The sequence below is a fragment of the Crocuta crocuta genome, unplaced genomic scaffold (assembly GCF_008692635.1).
Source record: "Crocuta crocuta isolate KB4526 unplaced genomic scaffold, BGI_CrCroc_1.0 scaffold429, whole genome shotgun sequence".
Classification (NCBI taxonomy): domain Eukaryota; kingdom Metazoa; phylum Chordata; class Mammalia; order Carnivora; family Hyaenidae; genus Crocuta; species Crocuta crocuta.
Genome location: NW_027527381.1, coordinates 2,409,564 through 2,436,565, shown reverse-complemented (window position 1 = coordinate 2,436,565; position 27,002 = coordinate 2,409,564). Strand labels below are relative to the sequence as shown.

Genomic DNA, 27,002 nt, shown 5'->3' with positions numbered 1-27,002 from the left:
GAAACAGAATTGCACTTACCAACATGCATTCTCCATTATGTGAGGCTTATTTTCAGCTTGATGGGTCCATAATTTATTTGCAAGGCTAAAACATTAAGTTGGTATTAATTCATACCCAGCCTCTGAATGTTCACATCGTTAGCTTGTAACTTTTAAGTACTAAAAACAATTCATCATAAATTCCCAAAATTAATGACATGTTATGCTTTAATTAACTGAGGTCATACAAGGATAACTTCAACCTCAAATATGAGAAATGCAGGTAAACAATTATAATTTAATTGGCTTACTCCAGATTTTTATGTTGATATTAAGAAACTTTATATTCTGAGAAGCATGAAATTCCCTCAATGAACGTATATTCAGTAGCGTCAGGCTCGTGGCCAGGTTAGAAAACCAGATGCTCCGCTTAAGGAATTCTTTAATAAAAGCACCATATTTTCCAGATTGTTTATTTTTCCAGTTTTTCACAAGGCCGTGGAATTACATAGTAGGGTTTGGGGGTTAAGAGTATAGCCTTTTGAGCTCGAGTTTATCCACTCCCCCCACTTCTTCCAAACTGGTGACCTTGGGAAGGCGGGCTAATCTACCGTCCTTAGTTTCTTCATCCTGTAAATGGAGCTGGTTTTAGTACCAACCTCACAGAGTTGTTGTGAAGATGAAGAGCGTTAATGCATGTCATTGTGTCGCTGTCAGGCATATAGTAAACATTCACTGTCGGTATCAGTAGTAGTAGCAGCAGTAGCAGTACATGTTTTTAGTAATGTGAGAGTTTGTAGACACTTTGATGTACCTGTGTGCCCTCAGTTGAATTTTCCCTCCCTTCCTTCCCACAGGAAAATGGCAGATGCATGACAGTGGCCTCCTGAACATCACCAAGGTGTCTTTTTCAGACCGAGGTAAATACACATGTGTTGCTTCTAACATCCATGGCACTGTGAACAACACGGTGACCCTGAGAGTCATCTTTACCTCTGGAGACATGGGCGTCTACTACATGGTCGTCTGCCTTGTGGCCTTCACCGTCGTCATGGTCCTCAATATCACCCGCCTCTGCATGATGAGCAGTCACCTGAAGAAGACCGAGAAAGCCATCAATGAGTTCTTTAGGACAGAAGGCGCAGAGAAGCTGCAAAAGGCATTTGAGATTGCCAAGCGGATCCCCATCATCACCTCAGCCAAAACTCTAGAGCTTGCCAAAGTCACCCAGTTCAAAACCATGGAGTTTGCCCGCTACATTGAAGAGCTTGCCAGGAGTGTGCCTCTGCCCCCCCTCATCATGAACTGCAGGACCATCATGGAGGAAATCATGGAGGTGGTTGGGCTGGAGGAGCAGGGGCAGAATTTTGTGCGGCACACCCCAGAAGGCCAGGAGGCCTCAGACAGGGATGAGGTTTACATGATCCCAAACTCCCTAAAGAGAAGTGACTCCCCCACCGCTGACTCAGATGCCTCATCACTGCACGAGCAGCCTCAGCAAATTGCCATCAAGGTGTCTGTGCACCCACAGTCCAAAAAAGATCATGTAGATGACCAAGAGGGTGTGCAGTTTGAAGTCAGAGATGAAGAGGAGACAGAACCGTCAGCCGAACATTCCCCAGAAACTGCAGAGCCTTCCACAGATGTCACATCCACAGAGCTAACATCTGAAGAGCCAACACCTGTTGAGGTATTAGATAGAGTCCTGCCACCAGCTCACCCGGAAGCTTCAGAGCCAGCAGTGGCACAAGACAGAAACACCTGCATTATTTATGAAAGCCATGTCTAATATCAACCATGAAAAGCTATGCATATCAAGAAAATCAGGGGCTGCTCCTTGTAGTGCAGATGTAGTACGCACTCGCCGCTAAGCCTTACCAGGAGACTCATCCCTTAGGTAGGAGTGACGCCATTTTAAAAGGGGAAACACCTGAGTGCAGTTTATGACGTGACTGGAATTTCCCCTGTAGAAAAGGATGTGAGAAATGTCAGGGTGCAGAATCGGTAATACTGGACAGAAGGTGTCTGTCCATGCGATATGAATTTTAGAGGCTCTTCTCTGCCAAATACCTTAATGGGTGATGCCCTTTTGTCAAAGAGAATATTACTGTAAGATATTCTGAGTTCAAGAGCCCTGTCCAATGCACACTGCATTGCTTTTCCTTTAAAACAAAAAAGTATAGGTCTGCTACAACAGCAAATGCACGTACATGGGTTTGTTGCACTTTCTTCTCAGTTTTTATTCCTTTCACTGTTCCTTTATAGTGGAGTAGTTGTTGTCACATTAATACTAATGGCTCTTTCCAGTTTGGTCCTCTTTGACACTTTGTCCTTGTTTCCCCCCTAGAATACTTACCTCAGAGGCTTTGGTATCAGTCACCAGCGCAAGGGCTGATAACTACAAGTCACCTGTAATGTTCCTGAGTAGTTACTAGGCTCATTATTTTTGTCACTACCCAGGCCTATTTTCATACATCACTTTTTTTGTTTGTTTCCAGTGAAGCTGCTATTGTGAAACTGAGAAAAATTTTGCCCAGGAATAGCACTTTATTAGCCAAATAAAAATGTGTTTACCTGTCTGATTCTGAGAGGCTTTTGGTGGAAGGAGATTATAAAAGGTCAAAAATACCCATATTACCCATGAAAGCTGCTCTCTTTAGGTTTAAGTAACATCATCTTACAATAAAAAACTGATTATCTGAAAAATGTTTTGCTTCCAAAGACAGGGGAATTTGATGAATCCTTGTAGGTTGTAGAATATTGACTTCCCAGAAGGTCTTGGAGGGCCATATGCCATCGAGTGCCTCAAACACTTGATTTGGGGCAGCACAATAAAGATCTGTGAGGTTGTGTAACCAGGTCCACTTTGTGAACCACTTAGCTAACTTGTTCGTCCTGAAGGGGAGAGTTGAAGGTTGGAGTATGGCCTAGGGAACTGTTTCATCAAATTTCATGCCAAATTATTGAATTATTTTTTAGTCTCACAGGAAAGCAGTTATATGTGAGGCTGAGTGATGTTATGGAAAGAAGAAAAAGTCAGTCTATGCAAAGACCAACACCTTACCTGACTGTGCCAATAACTAGCTGCCTGGCTTTGGTCAGGTCTGGGTCTCAGTTTCCTTATTTGTCAGAGGGGGCAGACTAGATAGGCTCTGAGCTCCATTTAAATGGCCTCACTCTTTCACAGAACCCCACCAATGTCATCGTGCTTGCTGTCTTTCCAGCTGCTTAATAGATTTTTACTTTCATCTCTGGGTTCAGGTAACATTTTTATGCTGCATTACTTAAAGAGATCAATTTTAAATAATCCTAGCATTTTAAGCAACGATGTTCTTTCCCAAAACATCATTAGGATCACTTCTGTAGTTTAAATTTAACCATAGTGAGAATGAGTGGTATGTTATTGTCACTTAGAAGCAGGGGGAGTAACCTTAAAGTTGTTGTAGGGGTCATGGCCACATCAAATGATGGGGTCATGTCATTGGAAGTTACACGGGCCACGTTGGTACTGAGAGAGCAGACCCAAATGTTTAGTCCTCACTCTGTCACTATCTAGATCAGTGATCTTGAACAACTCCCTTCTCTTCTCCAGGGCTTAATCTTTTCCATCTGCAGAATATGGGGGTTGTGCTTGATGAGTCACAATATCCCTTCTAGCTCAGACATGTATTATTTTATAGAGAGTTTGTAATCTCCCAAGATGGTCCTGCTGCAAGAGACAAACAACATTGGGAGCCAAAATGGGTACAGGAGATCAGATGCTTTTTGCTGTCCAAATTTTACAACAAATGTATCTGGCTCTGCAGCTGAGGGCAGTGGGTTTGGCTTTAGGGGTGGCCTGATGGGCTTCTTTATTCATAGATAACCAGTGTGGAAGGCAGTCTAACAAGACATGGAGTTTGGAATGGACATCACTTGGCCAGAAATGGACTGCTGGCATCTAGTTAGAAGTGTCTTGGGGGTTGGGGGGGGTCACATAAAGCAACGAGTAGTACAGCAGTCAAGAGAAGCCAGGACTAGGCTCTCTGGACTAGGATTTTATGTATTTGGGTTGCAGAACAGCTTTATCTCCAACTCTCAGAATATAAACATTTTCCACTTGCTATGGAGGTCAGCAAATTTTTACTATGGGTCTATATGCCCAAACAACAACAGAGATTTAAGCTCAGTTTGTGATATTGTGTGAACTTTTTCCCATTCTGTTCAGTTATTCCACTCAAACCCATGTGCAGATTTCCACATGGAAATTACAAGAGAGGGCATCAATTCTATCTAAACATTGATTAGGGATAAAAACTTTAAAAACAGATTTTTTATGAAGCAGAAGCAAGAACTTGTGACCAAAGAATGTTCCAGATTGGTCTTAGCTTCTTAAGACTGGGGAGATTATTATTATTATTATTATTATTATTTAGATTTTCCAAACTTTTCCCCTCTTAGGCATCAAAAAGCTCTTGATATAAGCATAGCCAGCCTAAAAGGAGGTTGGTTCACAATGAAGATTTCTCCTTCCAGAAATTCTACACTCTTCCTATCCATCCTACATCTTCTTCATGAAATGAGAAAGCCTCTCTTTTTCTAGAATATAAAATGTAGAAGACCTCATGACTTTCAGCTGATTTTTCAAAGATAAACTGCTCAGCTTCATAGAAATTCATAGACGTATGGCTGTATGTGTGTGTCATTGTGTGCACGCATGCGCGTCAGGCTGTTTAGGGCAGTTTTAAAAGCTTAACACTAAATCCCAAGCCACATCCTTTGGGTCTTATGTAGTCATTCTCAACATCGGTCTCTGGTTTCTGAGTCATATCTCTAGCAACCTTTTTCTTGAAATTCTGAAAATGATTCAGATACGTGTGCATATTTAATTCACTTAGATGATCTGTAAACTTGGATGGTATTTATTCTAAATGGAAAAAAAATACAATTTTATACTGAAAATCTATGTAATTTATAATGATTTTGTTTTATATATTATATTTTCATATCTTTAGGGCACATCTACTGTTCTCATCTTTTTGTATATCATACTGGGCAAAAAGAAATACTAATACTTGACTAAAATCTCTAGGAACCAAATGTGATGTATAACGTGTAGAAATTGCTCTAAAAATAGCTGAATGTTCTCACCCATCCCGAGCATTATTGTGCCATTACATCCAGAATGAGTTGTCTCAGATGCTTATGAGCATTCCTTTTTTCAAAACTAAGGCTAAAAGGTCTGACATCCCACACAATGGATTCTGGAATCTCCTTCCTTTATCTTTTTTATTGTTTGTTTCATTTTTAACTGTAGAAGTCTGTGTTGTTCAACCTTCCCTTTGAATGGCAAGTGTGAGATAAGAAAGCAATTCAACGAAAAGACTGAGGTGAACTCTGGCTATGTAAATTATTTAGTGGACTGCTGACATGTTTTAAGTCTAATGCTTAGATTGTTATTTGTTGGTGATCTAGGATCTGCTCAGCTCTTCAGCACACAGAGAAAATGTGAGGCACAAAGAATATTTGCATGTTTTGAACAGGCACTCTCTCAGTGTAGTGCAGCCAACACAAATCAGCTTACCAACAAAAACACCCATCCCAGCCACTGGAGAAAGTTTGGGAAAGGCAAATCAGCCACCTTTAATTCACAGATTGAAATCCAGTGTTGTATCAGCCCCCATGGTTCTGTTAACAGGGGATTTCCTGTCAGGGTTTCATTTGGTAAGAAAATGAAGCATTTAACTTATCTTTCAGATACTCTTTTATATTCTGCAGATTTCAGCTACTGTTCTGTACCTATCTTCACAGATACTTTTGGCATTCCCTTAAGATTATAATCCCTGTTTCCATTCTTGCTTTTTAAGCTAATTTACTGGTACTCATTAAACCTACCAAATCTCACTGTGTATTCACACACATATTTGGAGCACCTGATATCTTTAAGACACTAGCCATTTTTACATTCACCTATTCATTTAAAAATCCCTCAGTAGATAACAAAATCCATTTTTCTAATGACTTTTTTTAGGGTTTCTACAGTGATTAGTCAGGTTTGGATGAAACAAATCAGTGGTGGGGGAGAAAATCAAAACAGAATTGCTTAATATGTTTTCCAAAGGACTGAGTACGTGTCTGTTATATAAGAAAATTCATATGAGGGTGATAATAATCTTTGAGATTTTTAAGATAAATTATTTTGAAGGGGGCTAATACTTAGATACCACAGTCAAAATTGAAGCTCTCAGAGAATGAAAAAATAGAAAACAAATAGTTCTAAGAATATTCTGGCATAAATTGATTTTAACCAGTAATAAAAGCCTTCAGATGTATCTGTCAGACACCATAGAGCTGCTTACAGTGAGTTAGAGTCAAAGAAAATGTTTGCTTGCACTTATGTTTGGCTTGCTATATCTCTAGTTCTGGATATCCTTTGTTAAAATTGGAGAAGATGAAAAACGTTATCTGGGTGGAAATGTCAAACTGGTGGATTTGTGAACTATAAATGTTCACTTTTTAAAAATAATTTCAAGATATAAACAAATGACTTTTAAGTTGATGTTATAGTAGCAAAACAAAAAACCATGTGCTCCATCCTGTATTTTGATCATTGCTTTAATAAAGGATTTGCGCAGGAGTGTAGATTTTGTGTCATGTCCACCTGAAAGGCATGTGATTGTGGCATGCGATTTACTCTTTCCAATGATAGGAAATCTGTTAGCAGTTCTTTTCCATGCCTTTTGCATCCATGACATATCTTGGGAGAAAAGGAAAAATCAAACAGTTTTTTTAACTACACACTTTATCCAAATTCAGAAACCTTAACTCCATCCTAACAAACTTTATAGCAATGCATTTTTATCTGTATCAACAAATGATTTTTAACATGTAATATCAAGCATACTGTAGAGAATCCAGAAAGACCAGGAAACTCATATTCCACGGAAGGTATAAGTAATAGATCTGCCTAGACAACACCAAATCCAGGAAGTGCTAAGTAGGTCCCTTTAATAATCAGTAAGCTTCAAAAAATGAACCCCTCTCAGATGAGATATGGGACATGTAAGCAAAACCAGACAAGGGACTACCAGATAGGGAAGCAAGACGAAAAGGGCAGAAACGAATTTACTATAGACTAAAGAGGCAAACAAAATAACGGAGTTGTCTAATAAATTATGCATGTAACTTACCATCCACAGGTTCTTCCAAGCAAACAATACAAAACAAAACAAAAAACAGTCTAAGAGAATTATGCTGGCATTAACGGAAAAATTTATCATATCATCATGAAAGAGAAAATAGGAAAGTTTCACGCTAACCAGGTAATTTTGACTGGTGCCTATTTTCAGACCCAGAACAAATAGCTACATTTTTTTGCAGGTTTTGGAATGCTATGGTCTGCATGGGCCTTAATCAAAAGAGCTGCATAAGGATTATTATTAAGCTGCGTGATTTTCAAAGAAGCCTACAGTCATAGAGTTGAAGAATCAGTGTGATGTTATCTACTTTACACATCTTCTACAATGAGCCTACATGTGGTAGTTCAGCTCTGCTTGAAAATCTCTGACAAATGGGGAACTCCCTCATGCAGCAGTGTATTCCATTGTGGCTGGGTTTTAAGTGCTGTGTCAAAAATTTTAAAAGTGCTACCACACTGGTCCTTGAGCTCCCGGAAGCTGAAAGTGTGAGTGAGTCCCACCACAATAAAATCGTGTTTTTACTGTCAACACAAAACTAAAATTGTAAATGTATTCATATAAAAGAGAGGATTGCAAAAATGTGGGGTGCTCCTAACACGACTACATTAATTAACATGCCACGTGGCACACACCCTTTTTAGTGAACGGTTTCTGCCAATGGGGTGTTAGAGGCAGAATTCAGGTGAATCAGGTGCTTGCCCTCTCAGCTCATGAGATGTCCTAAGGCTACAGCTCACTAAATAAAGAGTGGTTCCGCAGCCAGAAAAAAGCGAATCAACCAGCAGATGAATTGCTCATTATATTAGTATGCTTTTCAAAGACTATTAGAGCTAACAACTGAAAGAGGCGTACATATGCATTATTTTCAAAAAACAAATCTCTCACTACCAATGGAGTGGGTTTTCTTACAATTATTCATGTTTTAAAATTCATTATGGAATAGGAGTCCCAGTGAACTATGCAAAAAAATCACTCTAACAAAATTAGAGCACTTTTTGTTCAATGCAGATGCTGTATAGCATCTATTTCCTGAAGTTCTCCATGATTCCTATGAAGCTGATGTGTACTAGAGACTCTTGAAGTGATTGGCGCCTCTGGTTTTAGGTCTGATTGATTATCATGGCTACTGTTGTCACAACTTCTTCCACCTAGGCATATGTCAAGGTGAACAAAGTTTCCCAAAGATTTAAGATGATACTGTTTTTAATAGGATTTTATTTATTTTTAAGTTTATTTATTTTAAGAGAGACAGAGACAGCATAAGTGGGGGAGGGGCAGAAATTGAGAAAAGAGAGAGAGAATCCCAAGCAGGCTCAGTGCTGTCAGTGCAGAGCCTGACACTGGACTCGAACCCATGAAACAGATCATGACCTGAGCGGAAACCAAGAGTCGAATGCTGAGTTGAACAACTGAGTCACCCACATGCCCCAAGAAGGTTCCTAATTCTAACCATCAAGGTGTTTACATCAAAGGTGAAAATGACAAGTATGTCTAGAGAAAGAGGTAGGAATCTCTGTCCTAGCTGTACAGAGTGCCCCCACTGTTGGGTGATGTTTCCCACTCCTCCCTGCTAGCATTACCTTACCTGTTCTTGCCAGAGGACGAAGTTACTATGCTTGAAGTAAAATGCTGGATTACAGAATAGATAGAGCCCATGAAACAATTTATCTACTATGTAGTAGACACTTTATCAGTTTAACATAAAAGAAGTAAATTTCAATGCTGGTTATGTTTGAAGTTATTTTAAAACTTTGAAACATTACAAAAATTATGACTTGCCATTGTATTTGTAGAAATGTCTTCATCTGATGAAGAAGAGGTTTTAAAGTGTTAAGACCTTCAAAATTACAAAGGATTTAAATACATTCTATTTGTAGGAAATAAGAAAAATGACAGCTGATGTGGAGCATCTGTGATCATTAAATTTTTTAATGTGCAGATTATAATGTTCCTAATTATTTGGTCATCACAGTAATTATTGTGATTGATGATACTTCTGAAACCCTGCCAGATCTTGAAAAAAAACTTAACCCCCAAATTAAAAATATATATGTATTATTCTTACATCGTGTTAGCAATTTTATGTTACCTTCTCTCATTCCACAGTGTGTTGTAGATGACTGAGTTAAATACACTTTATTGTCTGTGAGTCCTTTGAAATTGGAAATTGCTATGTTTCATATAAACTCATCAACTCTGGATAATGAGACTACTTTATTAATCAAACATTTTACTCCCAATTATTTGGAGTCAATGAGAGATTTACAGTATGATTAAAAAAGCAGAAAGCTGTATGATCTATAAGTGCTTTTCTTATCTGAGGCAAAAAAATGGAAGACTTTCTGTTATAACACAAGAACAAAACATTAGTATGCTATGCTTTCAAATAGACTGAATGTTTGTGTCCATCCAAACTTCCTATGTTGAAATCCTAATCCCCAGTGTGATGGGGATCTTGAAAAAAAAACGTAATGGTTTTTGGAGGTGGGGCCTTTGGTAGGAGATTAGGTCATGAAGCATGACGCTCTTATGAATGAGATTGGTGCCCTTTCAAAAAAGACCCCATACGGGCACCTGAGTGGCTTAGACAATTGAATGTCTGACTTCACCTCAGGTCATGATCTCACAGTTTGTGAGTTCAAGCCCCGCCATCGGGCTTGCTGGTGTCAGTGCAGACAGCCCACTTGAGATCATCTGTCCTTCTTTCTCTGCCCCTTCCCTGCTTGTACTCTCAAAAAAAAAAAAAAGTTTTTTAAAGACCCCACAGAGCTCCCTCATCCCTTCTGCCATGTAAGAATACAGCAAGAGGGCAGCTGTCTATGAGCCAGGAAGCAGACTCCCACCAGACACTGAGTCTTCCCCTCTCATAATCTTGGACTTCCAGCCCCCAGAACATTAAGAACTAAATCTTTGTTGCTTAAGCCACCCAGTCTATGGTATTTTTCCACAGCAGCCCAAGTGGACCAGGAAAAGATGAGTATAAAACAATGTAGGAATACCTAAAACATGCAACTCATTTCCTCCAAGTCCTTACATATGGATTTGGACCACCTTTTAAAACATTTTCCTTACAAGATTTTTTCTCAACATTCCACTATAAAAATCAATACAAATATAGAATTATGAACCTTCAGATTATTTTCCTTATTTATTAAACATTTACATTCACCACGATAGGAAAATCATAATATAGTCACAGTTGTCCTCTTTATATGAGATCTAAAGAGGATGGCTATGCCTTATGGCATCAAATTTAGATTCAGTCCCTTACCTAAACACAAAATTGTCTCCAATTGGTAGCAAAACTGTATATGGACCCACTGGAGGGGTGGGGAGCTGAACCTTGACTACTCTTTGTGAACATGTATGTTTGCTTTTATGTTGCATGTATGGATTTATCTTTCAAAGTACTCTGAGCCTAGAATATGAAACACATTTTAATTAGACTTTGAGATAAATATTGTAGATTCACTTGCAGCCATATGAAACAATACAGAGAGATCCCAAGTACTCTTTACCCAGTTCCCCTCGATGGTCACAATTCACAAAACTATAGCACATTGTCACAGTAGGGTAGCAACACTGATCTTCATCCGGTTTCCCCAGGTTTACAGGTACTCATTTGCATGTATGTATTTTGTGTATCTACCACCACAGCCAACATACAGAGCAATGCCATTACCACAAGGATCCCTCGTGTTGCTCTCTTACAACCACATCTACCACCCATTCCGCCCCAGAATACATTATTTTTTTAGTCTGTAAGCTCAATTAGATAACTGAAACATGTCTGGAATTAATTCTAAATTTTTTTAATGTTTTATTATTTCTGAGAGAGAGGGAGAGGCAGCGTGAGCAGGGGAGGGTCAGAGAGAGAGGGAGATACAGAATCTGAAGGAGGCTCCAGGCTCTGAGCTAGCTGTCAGCACAGAGCCCAACGCAGGGCTCGTACCCATGAACTGTGAGATCATGACCTGAGCTGAAGTCGGACGCTTAACTAACTGAGCCACCACGTGCCCCTGGAATTAATTCTAATAAGTGTGTTTTTTCATAGAAATATGTTCAAATCTGTCAGTTTTTTGCTATCTGGTTTCTTGTCCCTTTTGAAAGGACACAATGAAGACAGAGGGATGGCTTCTGAAACACTAAGGAAGAGCACAGCCATATATTTGAAATTCTAGAAAATGCTTGAGAAGTACAGGATTTAAAATAGCAATAAGTCACAGTATCTTTGTGGGGGAACTCTTGAACATCCCACTGGCACCCTAAATGGCTCTTGCAGCCCAAAGACCCAGAACATAGAACAAGGGCATGGTTTTTCCATGTCTTTAAAAGTCTCAAGGGAATGGGCACCTGGGTGGCTCAGTCAGTTGAGTGTCTGACTCACGGTTTTGATTCAAGTCATGATCTCGTAATTTCAGGGGATTGAGCCCTGCATTGGGGCCTGCATTGGCAGCACAGAGCCTGCTTGCGTTTCTCTCTCTCTCTCTCCCCGCCCCCATTCTCTGCCCCTTCCCTGCTTGTGCTGTCTCTCTCTCTCAGAATAAACTTTTTAAAAGAGTCTCAAGAGAAGAAAAGGTAGTCTCTGCAGTATCTAAAATGTCTGGTACTCACCACCACCCAAGAAATCCCCAAACTAAGGGAGGTAGAAGGAAAATCAAGAGTAAAGATTCAAACAACCTCTGTGATACTGGCGGTCTTGTCAGCCTTGTATTCTTCTCTCTTTGATAGAACAGGACTTAGAATTTAAATGCCTAGCACCTAGGCCATAATGAGATATCGATTCTGATGTTACATTAAGCATCAAGGGCCTTAGTAAAACCCTAATAATGCCAGTGACATCTCAAATATTGAAATTAAGATGACTGGCCACACTGTTGAGGGAAAAGATCCTCTGCCCACCAACTCAAGGGAACCGGCAGGAGACGGCTTCCTGAGCAGGGTCACTTGAGTCTTGAAAGATCCTCACTCAAAGCCACTGAAATGGCATCATGAAAAATTCATTCCTTCAGAGAACCATTTTTCTCTTATTACACAAATGCCCTAGACATAATCACTTTTAGCCTCTGTCAGCCACCGTGAATACACAGTAGGAATTGGCTTAATCCTATGACTCTATCTAACAACCAGCTGAAAACTGAGCACCTAAGGGGCAAGGAATGTTGAAAAGGGTAGAGGAGAAGAATGATGCTGTCTCCAAAGACTTCCAGAAGGGCAGAACTGGATGGAGGGCCAGAGCAGCCAAAAAGCTGCATGCTGACCTCTTAGAATCACGAAAAGAGTTGCCTAAGAGAAGCATGAGAAAACTAAAAAAAATTTATTTCGCACTGTTACCCAAGACCAGCCATGCCCAGATCATCACCGAATTTTAAAATATGGCTAATAGTATATGCATAAGCTTACGCAAATCAGTCATTAAAATTATGGAAAATTATACTCATCTAGTTTCTAGTAAAAAAAAAAATCCCTTCAGTTTTAATCCTTGTCGTCTCCTCAATGACACAAACTTCAGTGCTTCAAGGACTCAGTTCTAAGCTAATCAGCAGTGTCCTGTTTTAAAAGAATATTTTTTAATGTTTATTTTTGAGAGAGAGACAGAGCATGGTCAGGGGAGGGGCAGAGAGAGAGGGAGACACAGAATCTGAAGCAGGCTCCAGGCTCTGAGCTGTCAGAACAGAGCCTGAGGCGGGGCTGGAGCTCACAAACTGCGAGATCATCACCTGAGCTGAAGTCAGACACTTAACCGACTGAGCCATCCAGGTGCCCCAGCAGTGCCCTGTTTTAGAAATCAAGTTATTAAATCATTTCTAAGAAATTATTCCCAGTGGTAGTGGAGGTCAGGCTTTCAGTTGAGTAGCAACATTAAAACATCTTTCAATACTTATTTATTTTGAGCATGATATATTAATTAGGATGCTTTATTTCAATCAAGTTCACAAATGTTCTTTTCAATTGCCATTATCACTAACATTACTATTCTGTATTTTCCACTCAAACCGCAGGATTAAGCACAAAATCTACATGCCTGCTCTGACTATAATGCTCAGTTTTGTTCTGTTCTACCTGTTTTGCTCATTTTCTCTGCACATGCTGCATTTCACAGTCTTAACAAAATTGTTTCTAGTCCTTTATCAACAGTGGGATGTAACATTTCCTGTCTTTTTTAAAAAATTATTATTAGAGTAGTTAGACAAAGCAGGATAAATCCTTATGAGTTTTCTTTGGATTCCCCTCCATAACAATACATATCCTTCCTCCATCTTACAGCCAGGTTAGCCTAATAGATGATCCCATGTTCTAAAAAAACAAAAAAGTGAAGTAATTTTCCCAAGACCTTACTAAATTCTTCAGCTATTAGGCTGTGAGCTCGATACAAACAGGAATTGCACCCATATTGCCACAGCGCTTCCTACAGACCCTTAAGGATTACTGGCCTTTAGTAAATGTTAATTAAGTAAAAACTAGTATGTCTTCTAGCTAATTAGGATTTATGGGGATTGGACTAAATGTCTTCATTTATAGGGCCCCGTAAGGGGTAAAAAGTGCATTTTGAAAAATCTCTTTGGCCCTAAAACCTACTTGTATAGACTCTCCTGTTCTCAGGGTGGTTTTTCTGGGTAGATTTCTTTTCTCGGGAATAGAATATAACTTTAAATTATTTCCCATTTTCTCTTCTCTCACACTTTAACCTCATATTTTAAAGGACTATTTAAAAGTCTTGTCCACTCTACTGGTGTCACGGTGAGACAATTTTCTACAATTAGAATCTGCAGTGAGTTCAAGAGAAATAAATTGTGACATTGAAATTACTTCTATTCATTACATATCATGTTCTCCACAAGAACTTTACAGTCACTGGAAGATAGAACAGAATAAAACCATACTTTTTCTGCAGTGAAGATACTGGTGGGGACAGTCAATGCATTCCTTTTACAGGTTAATACATTAACCATTCAGATTGCCTTGGTTTTGTTCTAGGTTTCTTTCTCCTCAAAAGAAACGAAGCAAAATTCTAGTGGAAAATAGGATTAGAGAATCCGGTTCCTGGAGCTTATGCTACCCCCTCAGTAAATCTTCACCAAGGCAGACTAGCTCCGATGGAAAAGTAATCCCCAAACAGCCGCTGAGTTTCAATTTTCCTTTCCTAAATGATCAGGTGCTTATCTTCCCTGCTTTGCTTTCAAGGCGCAAACAGGGCAGCACTGCACATTGACCTCATTGTAGAAGCAGCAAAATGGGTCTCATTAAGTGAGGGAATCATTTCAAGATTGAGAGGGCGGAGGATAAAAACGTCATCGGCACAATACACCAACTTATACATATATTGACTGCAATTTACTGAGCCCGCACATTCTGCAGTTACCCATATGCATTTCTCTTTACACAGCCAGTGTCTATGCTTGTAAAGGGCCACTGTTCACTCACACCACTCATGGGGAGATGGAGGCCAGCTGCAGCTTGCTGCTGCTTCATCTTCTCAGTTACCATTTTCTCCTCTACCTCCTCTTTCCTAAGAGAAATCCAACTCCCCTTATCTTCGTATGCCCCTTCATCCTGGTCTCCTTATACAGCAAGTTGGACCACTTATCCAGCTCTGGCCTCAGCCTCAATGGGCAATGAATATTTTTGTCTTCCTCCTATTTGAAGTTAGCCAGCTGCTTCACAGGTAACATGGTGCCCAAATTTACACAGGCAACTACTGAATATCTGAGAGATATTAGCATTTACTCATATTTTTGCCTTAATTATCTCTGGCCCCTCCACCCATTCTTGGTCACCGTATGTATCCACTAAGACAGAAAAATGTCCAAACGTTAATTGCTTTCATAGCTGAGTTAACTTTTCTTCCATATTTTACAAAGGCCTTTCAAAGATAAGCCTGCATATTTCCTTAATTCCACCTCTTTTCAAACTTCTTATTTAATTAGGTTTCATTTATCTCCACTAGCCTGACTCCTCCTTAGTGTCCTGATCCCTGGACTGTACAAACTCCTTTTCATTCTTCCCTTCTTGAGCCTGCCTTTCACTGACTCACACCATGAACATTGTTACCACCTTCAGAACACTATCATCATCGTTCGTCCTTGTTCACTGGGACACTGAGCGAACTTGTCCTAGAGGCCTTGAGTTTTTAGGTCCTGGACTGCTTCCCTATGTGATAAACTGCTTATGTACCTGTGTGCCCCACTTCCCCCATCACACCTGCACCTGTGTTAATGTGTACACACACACATGTACATACAACCCAGCACCCTACTGGTGACCAGAGATAAGCAAGGAAGACAAAACAGTGCCAACAGGGATATGAGCCATCTGTTCATTCTCAGAGACAATAACCATAGATAATCAAAAGGATAGGTCTTATAATGGCAGAACCACATCACAATACAACACACATGTGATCTTGCAATAGTGGGACTGATAAGTGGAACCATGAAAATCTACCTATCCCCTCTCACATCTTCCATGACACCCCATCCAGACAGAAACACACTCATGACCAAATCATCCAGTTCTTTGTCTTGGTGCTATTACCCGCCATCCTGAAGTTTAATAACATTCTAGAGGCAGTAGCGAAGGCCAAATTCAGGGCCAGATTCCAAACTTATTTCTGCTAGAGTCCATTTGCAGCCATTCTTCATGCTCCCCTGAATGGCCTAGATCCGTAATTGCTGCTGTGTGAATCTGAGAAAGTTCCAGGATCCCAGAGTGCTCCACTGACCTGGCATCTGGCACAGTGGCTCAGCTGCTGCCTTCTTATGTAACATCAGTTGGCCCAATCTCACTGTAAATCCTCTTTTCTAGCATGTGCAGTGTCACGAGAGGCCGGACCCTAGGTATTATTTAATGATAATAAAGTAGAAATCCCTTTGAACCCTCTTTGTAAATCACTTCTCTCTATTTATTTGCTGTGTTTCTCTGAGCTCCACTTGACCTCTTTATCACCACTCAGTAAAGGAACCATTAGATCCAGCTATGGATTGAAGTTAGGCCCAGTTGGTTTGTACTTTTATGAGAATATTATACAAATAAAATCTTAATTGTTCTTGCTAAATACTCAGGAATTTAATTTTACCAATTATCAAGTGCTTACTTTGTAATCTGCCATTAAACTAACTGAGTCAGAATAAATCCTACTGTGGCATTGAGTTACATTATCTTCTTACCCAATAAGCAATACATTCATGAAAATGAAAAGGGTGCATTTACAGTTTTTCTGATCCAATAACCTCTAGATATACTTTTATTTTACACTGTGTATTAAATTTAAGCTAAACCACAGAAAAAAATTAAGGGTGAGAACACTGGAGAGTAATCCTAAGTATTTCTCAGAATTCCCCCACGTACGGGTATGTGTTGCATTGTTTTTCTGCAGAACAGCAGATTAGATTCCAGAAGTTCAATAGAACCCTCCTTGTGTTCATTGTTAACTAAGTAATTATGCATCTCATCATAATACCTACCAGTGAACGGCAGTGCACTAACCTTGACAAGCAGAAATGTCTGCCTATGGAAGTACTAGGCATTTTTTAAATAAAAATATCCTTCATATTGATACTGATGCATGTGCCTCTTCACTCACTGAGAAGTGGTGTTTTCCAGTAAAACAAAACAACCATCCTTTTGTAAAATTCAAAAAATAATCTTCAGATGAAAGGACAAAAGTATTGAAAAATTTGGAGAATAATGCTGAAGCCTATGTGTTATTCAAACTCTCTTACAGATTAAGAATATCTCTGAAATGGAAAATCTATCTTGATTATAGTTCATATAATCCTGAATTTGTTACCTCTTAAAAAGTTCTCCCTCATATCAGGGGTACCTGGGTGGCTCAGTAGGCTGAGCTAGGCTGAGCGTCCGGCTTCAGCTCAGGTCATGATCTCATGGGTCTTGGGCCTGAGCCTCGCATCGGTCTCTGTGTTGACAGCTTAGAGCCTGGAGTCTGTTTCAGGTTCTGTGTCTCCCTCTCCTTTGCCCCCCCACTTCCCTCTCTGTCAAAAATAAACATTAAAAATATTTTTAAAAGAATTCTCCTTCATGTGATCCATGTCTGACCACTGACTGACTAAACCAAATAATTTCCCTTTTAACTAAAATTTAATTACATTTTAATTGATCAGATGGTGATTAAGAACAGGATTGAACAGAAAGCCGGTCACTCTTTAGTAAATCAGCACTATTTATTGAGTATTTGTTACAATCAAGGCAATACTAGGCTCCAAGCTGAACACAAAAATGAACAAGATCCGATTCTGTCCTCAAGAACTTCATCTTTTTAGAAAGCACATAAGATATGTGGTAAATAATTATGATAGATAAAGGTAATAAATGCCTTCATTAACAGAGAGATGAAATCCCAGTAAAATCCAAAGGATGATGAGAATAGTTTTGACTGGGAGAAATCAGGAGATTTTAGTACAGAAAAAGGTGATTTCAGACACTCTGTGAAGGGTAGTTAGGATAAGAAATAAGGTAGATAAGAAACTCAATGTGAGATGAGGGGTCAAGGCAATAAGGGCAGTAAACAACCTTCTCCTGGTCTAGAAAGAACATGACATGGTAAGAGGCGTGGTGAGAAGGAAGGTGGAAAAATCAGTTGGAGTCAGCTCTTTGGACCCTGAATGCCAGCATATAGTGCATGGGCTTTTGCCTTGGGCAATCTGGACACACTAAGGAAAGAGTAAACATGACAGATCTCTGCTTTAGAAAGAAGAATGGAGAGAATGTGGAGACTCTCTGGAAAGCAGCTGAGAAGACTTTTGGTGAACTAGGTTAGTGGCAGTGAGAGTAGAGCACATGGAAGGGATGTAATAGTATTTCTAAGACAGCATTATTGAGGGCTTGGCAACAGTTGTTTCTGGAGTAAGAGAGTAGGAGGAGCCAAAAATAAATTGGAGATTTTAAGCCTGGATGACTAAGAGAATTATAGTGCCATTAGCAAAAATAGGGAAGAGAACATTAAGAAAATAGAACATTTGGAACAATTAAAATTATTGTGATTTTTAAAAATCCTTTTTAGCTCCTTAAAATTGAGATATATAAACATATGAACAGGTAATTTGACAGAAATGTTTTCTCTCAGTACATTTGTAATTATTAAGTATCTTCTTGTCCTTGGACTAATAGAGTAAGTACATAGGTAGACGTGAGCCAGGGGCAAAGGCAGTGACAAATAGGTGACACATTAGAAGCCAGTAGATATAACATCCTCACTTTGTGGCTTCCAAGACCCCTCTAGTCCTGGCCTTGTGGCTTCCAAGACTCAGGGGCTAATGGACCAAGAGCCCCAGGTACGGAGGATGTGCTCTCCTCTACCACCTCTGCCTCAGGGTAACCCCTAGACTCATTATAATACATTTGCATTGCGGTTTTAGCCCCCACTCTCATGGGGAAGGCTGCCATGATAGTTTCAGTAAAAACCTTGTAGAGTCAAAACCTCCCTCTCCTGACCTGTGGGAGGAGTCCCCCAAATGATTGGAACCAGCCTCCATTAGAGGGTATGTCCATGACCCCAGATCCTGCTCACACGAAAAGAAAAGACCCCTGTGGCTTCAGGGCAGTTACCACCTCTGGGCCTGCCTATTCTTTCTTCTTGAGAGTGCACTGTCCTTAATAAACTGCTTTGTGCTTGCTACCTTCCTTCTGCCTGCCTTTATTTGAGCAGAAATCTTTTGTGGGGAATTCAAGAACTGAGGCCTCCATTCACACAACACAGACTTTCCCACGGGTAACAGGATTCCTTCACATAGTACGACTTTAAGAGCCTGCTGTGATATGAGAATATGCAATGGCATTTTGTATATTGAAAATAAAATAACACTGAATTTTCTAGCACTTAAAAAACAGAATCAATAATCTGTCTTCTATTGAAAATACAGACTTATCATATTTAATATCTTGACTTTAAATCCTAGAACATCGTATTGTTGTTCATTAGTCTCCAAAACAATGAAGAGAGGGGTAATTATTTTGAAGAGGGGAGAATTTGTTGAGCAAACAGCCAGAAGTGAAACAGCTCAGTTAAAATGCTTTTTGCTGCCATAGGAGAAAGCCCAACTCCAAATGATTTAGCCAGAATTAGGATTTTTTTTAAATTTCACATAACAAGAACTCTGGAGAGTTTCCCAGATTGATTAAATCATCAGCATAATTGAGTACTAAGATTTCTCCAGGCTTCAACAGTACCATTTTCTCCTTAGTCCTTCAACTGGGTTGCCTCATGGTACCCACGTAGCAAAAGCAACTGCAGATATGGTCTGTTTATACTTGCCATTTGGAAACAGAAAATAAGAAAGGGCTATTTCTTCAGATTCCTGTTAGTTTGTTTTGTTTTAAGGATGGAAAATCTTTCTCATACGTGCACCCAGCAAACTTCCTCTCACATCTCATTGTCTAGGCCTGAATGAAATGCCCAGCCCTAAGTCAGGCTCTGATGTATAGCAACCATAATACATACCCTGTCTAGAGGGCCAATCTCCCCCTGAAATCCACAACTATTAAGCAGAGTGAAGAGGGGTGAGCAAAATTGGGGTTCTATTAAAAAGGATGACAGACAAAGGAATGGTAGTTGGGTGATAACCAGTGGTATTTACCATAATCCCAATGGCAGAAAAGAGAGAGAAAGAGGAGAGGGGACGGAGAAGAGAAAGAGAATAATCAACTTGAGAATGGATTCAGAAGGTGGATTTTTTTTTTAACATTTTATATCAGTGAATTCAGAAATTGAGAACAATCTGCCCTTATTTTCTGTCACTCTTTCAGGGGACTTTCGTAGCCATAGAAACTAGAACTGATTGGAATAAAGTTCTTGGCCTCTCCAGCCACGGCCAACGTTTGGAACGGAATTCAAAGTCACCAGAGAGCTAGCGCTGATTCTTGGGAGAATGTGAGAGCAAACCCTCCTCACGCTGCCAAACTGGCACGGGATACTGCAGCCACTCTGGAAATGAACAGTACACAATAAACAAGCCAAGGGAAAGAGCTTCAAATTCTAAATGCCCTCTTGAGAGAAGAGAGAAGGCAGTTCCTGGGAACAGCGAACAAACGCTGTCAGAAAAGTGGAATCATTGATTTCTATCATGAATGACTAATGATCATTATGGTGTGGTTTAGAATAGAAATACAAGTTCTGCAACCCAAAGAACTACTGGCCCTATCTCCTGTGACGTTCCATTTACACTCACTTGATAAAAGCATGCCGATGAATTATACTGTCTTGGGTCTGTTTAAATGCATCCATCTCAGATTCATGAAAGTATTTACCCATGAATCCAATTTTCATTTCCATTTGTTGTGCCTCTGAGAATTTTCTTACTCAATTAGGGATGGCTGATACATGTCTAGGGTTTGGGTAAGATAAATACTGCAAACACAGCTGAGCTCTTGGTATCTTCATGTCAATGCACATGGTACTTTTAGTATGTCACTTTGATAGATCTGTGCATTTGCCATCATAAGACAATATGAAAGCCTTGAAAAATTCATTCCAAAGTGTCTAAATCCAACTGACTGGACACTTATCCTTACCAGCAAGTTAATAGACAGCTTTGTATCAACTCAGTGGATGATACACAAATGCTACTATAGCCAGGTGATCAAGGACACCCCGACCTATTTGTTGGCCTTACTGGTCTCTATTCTCCTCTATTCATAGATCAATATGAAGACTGTATACCAAGATACCCAAATCAAAATATACCACAGAATAATGGTGATAATCATGATGACCATGATCACTCATTTAATAAGTGTTATCAAATGCCTAGTAATGTACATGCTAGGTAGTATTCTGGGTGTTAGAAGTGCTTCAAGGAAAATTCCCAGCTCTTATGATATTTATTTATTATTTTGCTAAGGCAAAAAATAATGTAGGATAAGGAGAAAATGAAGTGTGGTAGGTGGGGACAGGTCCCTCGTCCATATAGAGGAGTCTTTATATGAAGGCATCAATAGTAAGGTAATATTTGAGCAGAACCCTGAGGAAATTGAGAGAGCAAGCCAAAGTGGATATCTGAACAAGGAATTTCTAGGCAGAGGGGAGAATGAGTACAGAATCCCTAGAGAGAAGAGCACTCAGTGTGCTCCAGGAACAGCATGGATCCAGTGTGAACTAATGATGGGGGGTGGCAGGAGGTAAGGCAGGGAGGGAGAGGCAGAATCTCCCAGGCCTTTATCAGCAATTTTAACATCTGTGACTTTAATTTGAGATAGGATACCACTGGAGGACTTTGATCACAGTAATGATATGATCTAGGGAATCTGCAAGATGGGGACATTCAGTACCAACCTCAAGTCCAAGGACTAAAATGAAATGGTGTGGTGTAATGACCCTAAAGTCTTGCCTCCTGTAGAGCACAGCACCTCCTCTCAGAGCCCTATTCCTCTGTACCACCCTCCTGCGGCCCAGAGTCTGTGCTGTTAGCAGAAAGCAGCTCATTCTGCCCATCTCCACCCTGGCTTTGGCAGTATATGTCATGGTGGTCATTTGCCATTCTTTTAAGGACCTCAGTTTTGGCAACCACTTCTTGTGTTTGAAGAACCCTCCACTTCATGAGACAGAGGGTAGCTCTCACACTAGAAGCTGAAAATGCCTAATACTCTATCAGCTTTCAATGGGGCTAGGACATGGCTCCACAAATAAGACACACGACAGTCAGAGGTCCAATAGGAAGGTAGTGGCTTGTGGAAGCATCCTTTCTTCCTCCAGGGCCAGCAACGACAAAGGATTTGTCATAATGCTTGTGCTGGCCCAAGTGATTGCAGGGCTACAAAGTTGCAGGGTCTATACCCCCAGTCACAGAGGCAGTGCATTGTTCTGGTTATCTATTGCTCCATAAAAAACCACTCCTTCACAACTATTTGACTATATGCACACTTTCAAATACACAATACAGTGTTGCTAACTGTAGACACCTTGCTGTATATTACATCTCCAGGATTTATTTATTTTGTAACTGGAAGTTTGTACCTTTTGTTCACCTTCACCCTTATATCCCCCAACTCTGACAACCACCAATCTGTTCTGTTTCTACAGCTGTTGTTTTTTTATGGATCCCAAATAAAAACATCTGTCTGACTTATGTCACTTAGCATCATGCCCTCAAGGTTCATCCATGTTGTCACAAATGGCAGGATTTCCCTCTTTATTGTGACTAAATAATATTCTACATCTCACATTTCCCTTCNCCTCCCTCCCTCCCTCCCTCCCTCCCTCCTTCCTTTCTTTCTTTCTTTTGAAAGTTCTATTACTTTTTGGTGTTTAAAACAACAATAATTTATTTTATTTTTCACAGTTCTAGAGGCCAGAGGTCTGAAATCAACCACAAAACAGTCCAGCAGTTTCTACACTTACCACATGACCAAGCAACTCTACTCCTAAGTATGAACTCAGTAGAGATGAAAACAAGTGTCCACATGACAATTTGTATACAAATGTTAAAAAAATGCATGGAAGGTAATGTCCGTTCTTTCACAGTTCTGGAGGCCCAAAGTATGAAGTCAATTTCAGTGGGCCAAAATCAAGGTGTCAGCAGGCCCAGGCTCTTCTGGAAATTCTAGGGGAGAATTTGTTCTATCTTTCAGCCTCTGGTGGCTACTGGAATCCTTAGCTTATGGTGTATCACTTCAATCTCCACCTCAATGTCTTCTGTGTCAAATCTCCCTCTGTCTTTCTCTCTCTTTTTAAATTTTTATTTTAATCACCCAGTGCTCATCACAACGTGTGTACTCCTTAATCCCCTTCACCTATTTCATTCATCGCCCCACCCATCTCCTCTCTGATAACCATCAGTTTGTTTTCTATAATTAAGAGTTTGTTTCTTGGTTTGCCTCACTCTCTCACTTTATTTTCCCCTTTGCTTGTTTGTTTTGTTTCTTAAATTCCACATATGAGTGAAATCATATGGTATTTGTCTTGCTCTTACTGACTTATTTCACTTAGCATTATAATTTCTAGCTCCAAGAAATTTGTCATTGCAAATGGCAATATTTCATTCTTTTTTATGGCTGAGTAATATCCATTGAATGTATATTGCATACTACCTCTTCTTTATCCATTCATCAATCAATGGACACTTACTCTGCTTCCATATCTTGGCTATTATAACTAGTGATGCTGTAAACATAGAGGTGCATGTATCCCTTTGATTTAGTGTTTTTGTATTCTTGGGTAAATACCTAGTAGTACAATTGTTGGGTCCTAGGGTAGTTCAATTTTTAACTTTTTGAAGAGCCTCCAAACTGTTTTCCACAGTGGTTGCACTGAATCACCCAGGTGCCCCTCAAAATAAATAAATAAACTTTTAAAAAGTCACTGCCTGTGCTCTTTTCTAGGATTTTTATGGTTTCAGGTCTCCATTTAGGTCTTTGATCCATTTTCAATTTATTTTCGTGTAGGGTATAAGAAAGTAGTGCAGTTTCTTTCTTTTGCATGTACCTGTCCAGTTTTCCCAACACCATCTGTTGAAGAGACTATTCTTTTCCTATTGGATATTCTTCCCTCCTTTGTTGGAGATTAATTGGCCATATAATCGTGGGTTTATTTCTGGATTTTTTATTATGTTCCATTGAATTTTGTGTCTATTTTTGTGCCAGTATCATACTGCTTTAATCACTACAGCTCTGTAATATAAATTCAAGTCCAGAACTCTGGTACCCCTAGCTTTGCTTTTCTTTTTCAAGATTGCTTTGGCTACTTGGGGTCTTTTGTGGTTCCATACACATTTTGGTATTGTTTGTTCTGGTTCTTTGGAAAATATTTTTGGTGTTTTGATAGCAATTATCTTAACTGTATAGATAGATTTGGGTAGTATAGACATTTTAACAATATTTATCTTTCAATTCATGAGCATGGAATGTCTTTCCATTTCTTTGGGTCATCTTCAATTTCTGTCACCAGTATTTTAAAGTTTTCAGAATACAGGTCTTCCACCTCTTAGATTTATTCCTATGTATCTTATTATTTTGGTTGCAATTCTAAATGGGATTTTTAAAAAAAGGTTTTTAATGTTTATTTATTTTTGAGAGAGAGACACAGAGAGAGAGAGAGAGAGCGTGTGGGGGAGCGGCCAAGCTGTCAGCACAGAGCCTGACACAGAGCTCAAACCCACTGATGGTGAGATTGTGACATGAGCCAAAGTAAGGAGCAGGATTGTTTTCTTAATTTCTCTTTCTGCTGCTTCATTTTTGGTGTATAGGAATACAACAGATTTCTAGACATTCATCTAATATCCTGCAACTTTACTGAATTCATCTATCAGTTCTAGCAGTTTTTCAGTGGAGTCTTCCAAATTTTCTATATATAGTATGGTGTCATCTGCAAATACCTTAAGTTTTGCTTCTTCATTATCAGTTTGGATGCCTTGTATTTCTTTGTGTTGTCTGATTGCTGTGGCTAGGATTTCCAGTACTGTGTTGAATAAAAGTGGTGAGAGAGAACATTTCTGCCTTATTTGTAACCTTAGGGAAAAGGCTCAGTTTTTCCCCATTCAGGATGATGTGAAACCTGGGTTTTTCATATATATACATATCGATAGCCTTAATTATGTTGAAGTATTTTCCCCTTAAACTTTGTTGTGGGTTTTATCATAAATGAATGCTATACTTTGTCAAATGCTTTTTCTGTGTCTATTGAAATGATCATATGGTTCTTACCCTTTCTTTATAAATGTGATGTATCACATTGCTTAATTTGTAAATATTGAATTACTGTTGCAACCCAGAAATAAATCCCACTTGGTCATGGTGAATAATCTTTTTAATGTATTGTTGGATTCAGTTTGCTAGTATTTTATAGAGGATTTTTGCATCTGTGTTCATCAGAGATTATTATTTTATATAAAATAATTTTTTGAGAAGAATAGATTTTTTATGAGAAAAATAGATTTTAACTTTTCTTCAAATGTTTGGTAGAGGAGCGCCTGGGTGGCTCACTTGGTTAAGTGTCTGACTCTTGATTTTGGTTTAGGTAATGCTCTCACAGTTCTTGAGATCAAGCCCCATGTCAGGCCCAAGGCTGATGGCAAGGACCCTGCTCAGGATTCTTTCTCTCCCTTTCTCTCTGCTCTGCCCTCACTCATGCATATTCTCTCTCATTCTCTTTCCCTCTCAAAATAATTACATTTTTTAATATATATATAAATATATATAATATAAATATAAATATATATATTTAAATATATTTATATATACATATAAATGTTTGGTAGAATTCACCTGTGGAGACATCCATTTTTTGTTGGGAGTTTTTGACTACTGATTCATTATTTTGCTGGTTATAGGTCTGTTCAAATTTTCTATTTCCTCCTGTTTTGGTATTGGTAGGTTATATGTTTCTAGGAATTTATCCATTTTTCATAGGTTGTTCAATTTGTTGGCATGTAGTTTTTCATAATATTCTCCTATAATTGTTTGTATTTTTAGTCTTGATTTTTACTTCTCCTTAGTTGTAATTTTATTTATTTGGGTCCTTTCTCTTTTTTTCCTAATAAGTCTAGCTAGATGTTTAACAATTTTATTGATTTTTTAGAAGAACCAGCTCCTAGTTTTGTTGATCTGTTCTACTGCTTTTAGGCTTTGTTTGTTGCTCTTTTTTCTACATTCTATAGGTGTAAGCTTGGGTTGTTTCAGATTTTTCTTTGTTGTTTCTTGAAGTAGATCCGTATTACTATAAACTTCCCTCTTAGAATTGACTTTGCTCAGCACAAAGGATTTGAACTATTGTGTTTTCATTTGTTTCTATGTACTTTTCAATTTCTTCTTCTATTTCCTGGTTGACCTGTCTTTCACTTTCATTTATTTCCATGTACATTTTTATTTCTTCTTTTATTTCCTGGTTGACCCATTCATTGTTTAATAGCATGTTATTTAATTTCCATGTATTTATGGTCTTTCCAGACTTTTTCTTGTGGTTGACTTCTACTTTCATAGTGTTGTGGTCAGAGGGGGATCAATGATATTACTTTGATATTCTTGAATTTGTTGAGGTTTATTTTGTGGCATAATAAGTATTCTGGAGAATGTTCATATACACGTCAAAAGAACGTGTATTCCACTGTTTTAGGATGGAATCTTCCAAATATATCAGTTAAGTCTATCTGGTCCAGTATGTCATTCAAAGCCATTTTTTCCTTGTTGATCTTCTGTTTAGATGATCTGTGCATTGATGTAAGTGAGGTGTTAACATCCCTTACTCTTATTATATTATTGATTACTTCCTTTATATTTGTTATTAACTGTTTTATGTATTTGGGTACTTTATGTTGAATGCATAAATATATACAATTGTCGTATCTCTTGTTGGATTGTCCCCTGTATAATTATATAGGCTTCTTTGCTCTTATTACAGACTTTGTATTAAAGTCTGTTCTGTCCAATATAAGTATTGCTACTCTGGCTTTCTTTTGACATCCATTTGCATGATAAATGTTTCTCCAGGCTCTCATTTTATTTTTTATAAATTTTTATTTAAATTACAGTTATTAAAATACAGTGTAATATTAGTGTCAGGTATAAAATATAGTGATTCAGCACTTTCATACAACATCCAGTGCTCAGCACAAGAATATTCTTTAATCCGCATCATGTATTTTACCCAATCCCCCACCTATATTCCTTCTAGTAACCATCAGTTTGTTCTCTATAGTTAAGAGTTTGTTTCTTAGCTTGCCTCCCTCTCTGTTTGTTTTGTCTTTTGCTCATTTTGTTTCTTAAATTCCACATATGAGTAAAGTCATATGGTTTTTATCTTTTTCTGACTGATTTATTTCAATTAGTATGATACGGTCTAGCTCCATGCTGTTGCAAATGGCAAGATTTCATTTTTTTAATGGCTGATTTCACTGGATA

General features: G+C 38.8%; 1 protein-coding gene and 1 long non-coding RNA gene across 4 annotated transcripts in view; one reads left to right on the top strand and one right to left on the bottom strand.

The window, feature by feature from the left end:
• The window catches only part of MFAP3L (microfibril associated protein 3 like), a 42,396-nt gene extending 33,013 nt beyond the window's left edge, over positions 1–9,383 (top strand). For 2 of the 3 annotated variants that reach the window (XM_077773632.1, XM_077773798.1), the window contains one exon: positions 837–4,880. In XM_077773632.1, coding sequence (XP_077629758.1) covers positions 837–1,768 — 932 coding nt within the window. In that variant the 3' untranslated portion in view covers positions 1,769–4,880. Of the gene's footprint in view, positions 1–836; positions 4,881–7,338 lie in introns of those variants that run through there. The other variant, XM_077773715.1, reaches the window with a different exon arrangement.
• LOC144239710 (uncharacterized) overlaps positions 437–27,002 on the bottom strand; it is a 244,879-nt gene continuing 218,313 nt past the window's right edge. Inside the window, exon 5 of the long non-coding RNA XR_013337474.1 lies at positions 437–1,072. This is a non-coding gene — a long non-coding RNA (uncharacterized LOC144239710). The remainder of the gene's footprint in view (positions 1,073–27,002) is intronic.